At 44.4% G+C, this 2,690-nt stretch overlaps 1 protein-coding gene across 1 annotated transcript; it reads right to left on the bottom strand.

The window, feature by feature from the left end:
- Nucleotides 1-527: 527 nt before the first annotated feature.
- On the bottom strand, nt 528-2,319 carry LOC123266017. The gene is made up of 3 exons (XM_044730044.1): nt 2,104-2,319; nt 966-2,015; nt 528-734 (listed from the first exon to the last, which is right to left on the bottom strand). The coding sequence occupies exons 1-3, from the start codon at nt 2,317-2,319 to the stop codon at nt 528-530; spliced, it is 1,473 nt and encodes a 490-aa protein (XP_044585979.1).
- Between the last annotated feature and the right edge of the window lie 371 nt (nt 2,320-2,690).

The following is a 2,690-nucleotide window of genomic DNA, read 5'->3' as shown; positions in this document are numbered from 1 at the left end:
GTGATTTCCTTCTGTGACCACCTATTTTTCCTTCGTACGATTCAACCATCGATCCTGCTTGCGAGATCTCATTACTTAACAATCAACCTCACTTCAATGCCTTAACTTGTAACGTAAGGATGAGTCAAGCACACCGAATCTATTGGAAACAGTTTTCTGCGACCCGTAGATGGATTTACTCGTTGCCTAAAACCAAATCGGTAATCATAACTTGCAACGATAAAATTTTTTATACCAATCTTACCAATCATACCAATCTTACATCAGGATGCGTGGTTACAGTTAATTCAGTACAGCTATTCAGCCAAAATCAAACCTAAAATACTCAATATTTTAACGCCATTAACTTCAAATTACGAATAGCCAGTGTGCTCAAACGCCCGAGAACGCGTAACTCTAGGTGCAGGTAAAGATGCCATCAACTGTTGGGCACTTTCTTGACGAAAGCGTGCACAACGTACACACCGGAGAATGTGTGATCGTATAGGAGCTCGACCTCCCAATATCCAATAGTTATTTCTAACTATCTAGTCTATTCTAACATCAAGGATGACTAGATCGGAGAGATGATGGCGTCGGGGCAAGATGATCGGCTGTCGTGCATCAGTGTTGAGGCTGGAATTCTGGAGTCTTCCACTAACACGCATTATGCCAGCAGGATCGAGCCAGGGAGTCAATCTGATCAGCGGATGATTTTTATTCAATTGTTCTTCTTTTTTCAGAATCTGAATGTCCTGAGCAAATACGCCGCTCTAAATATGTTTTATCCAATAAATGCGGGCTTCTTCGAGGTCTCCGGGTAAAATGGGATTTGTCAATAATGAGGATGACGATTTTTTCTTGAATCGTGTAACCACTCGATCAAAGATTACTGTGGCTCGGATGAGGCGGGTAAGACTGTACGCTCTGTTGAAGAAATAGTGAAGTACTGGCTCAGGGATGAGTGCGATGACGTTGGTATTTACCGGTTGTTCTTCAAGGTTTTCAGGCGTGAAGTCAGCTTGACCTTCATTTGGCCAAGAGTCGGTGGGTTGAGCCAACCAGGAAAGGCCATTCCACCAGAGTGAATGATTGATAAGCTCGGATGATGTTAATCCACGAGTGGCGCAGTCTGCTGGGTTTAATCTGCCAGGAACAAACCTACATTGAGCCGATGGTAGAGTTTCTTGGATGAAATTCACTCGATTGTGCACAAATTCCTTCCACCGCGAGGGATGATTGTTAACCCAGGTGTAGGTGATGGAGGAATCTGTCCAACAGTGGATGGAATAGTTGTCCCAACTCATCGAGGTGATGACATGCTTGAGTAAACGCGAGAGCAGCACAGCAGCAGCTAATTCCAATCGTGGTATGATGAGACGCTTAAATGGTGCAACTTTGGTTTTAGCGTATATTAAAGTAACGGTGGGGGTCTTGTTGATTAAAACTCGCACGTAAGCTACTGCTGCTATGTCCTTCTGTGACGCATCGCAGAATCCATGGATCTCAAATGATGAGGTTGAAGTTAGCTGAATCCATCGAGGAATGGAAAGTTGCTGAAGCTCTTGAAGCTGGTCTAGGTACTCGATCCACATGTGGGAGTCGTCCTGGCATAGCTCATCATCCCATCCCAATTTTACCGTCCATAACTCTTGAATGAAGACTTTAGTCATAATGACCACTGGCGTTAGGAATCCAAGCGGATCGAAGATCTGTGCGATGGCAGATAGGATTTTCCGCTTGGTCACAGGTAGATCAGTGGCAAGTTTAATCGTGAAGTTGAATGTATCAGCTCTGGGATGCCAAGCCAGACCGAGAGCGTGAACGGTGAAATTTTCGTCCATTGACTTAGAGAGCGCTTCAAGGTGCTTCTTAGGAGGCACATGGGAGAGTATATCTGGTTGATTGCTGATCCATTTTTGAATAGGAAACCCGCCCTCCATGCAAAGATCGATGATTTGCTTGATTTGGGCCTGGGCTTCTTCAATGGTATTAGCGCCGCTGACGATGTCACCGATGTAGCGTCCTCGTGAGGGCTTAAAGTGCCAAAGGGTACTTATTGCCGTCGTCAATTATGAGCTGTTGAAATGTGCGTAAGGCCAGAAAGGCGGCGCAAGCTAGCACGTAGGTATCTGTAGTCAGCTCGTAGGTGATCAGTTGGCTGCCGGAATACCATAGTATTCGTTGGAACTTCCAGTCGTCCGGGTGGACCTTTATCTGTCTGTAGAAATTCTCAATGTCCCCGGAGAAGACGTATCGGTGCAGCCGGAAAAGCAGAAGGACGTCAAACAAGTCGATCTGGAGCTTTCCTCCGGAATATAATAGATCGTTGAATGACATTCCGTTGCTGGTGGTGCTTGAACCGTTTAACACGACTCAAAGCTTTGAGGTCAAGCTACTTTCGTTAAGGACGCCATGGTGTGGCAGGTAGTATGTCAAGTCTGGCTCTGGCATGCTAGCTAAGATGGGAACGAGATGCTGCTTTCAATGATATATCTATGAGTTTGTAACGGGTTTTTATATCGCTCAATTGGCCCCTTAAATTAAATTAATTAAAATAATAAACTAAACAAAATGAAATATAATTAATAAACAAAATGGCGCCACCAGAATTTTTAATCACGGTTCCTGGAACCGGAACCAGAGCTGAGACTTATCTTACAGGGAGAGAGAATGGAGGAAGGTGATCTGAAATAAATAAATTCTTAATT

Source organism: Cotesia glomerata, linkage group LG5 (genome assembly GCF_020080835.1).
Source record: "Cotesia glomerata isolate CgM1 linkage group LG5, MPM_Cglom_v2.3, whole genome shotgun sequence".
NCBI classification, from domain to species: Eukaryota; Metazoa; Arthropoda; class Insecta; order Hymenoptera; family Braconidae; genus Cotesia; species Cotesia glomerata.
The sequence above is the reverse complement of the archived record's forward strand: the minus strand, read 5'-3'. Positions and strand labels throughout refer to the sequence as shown.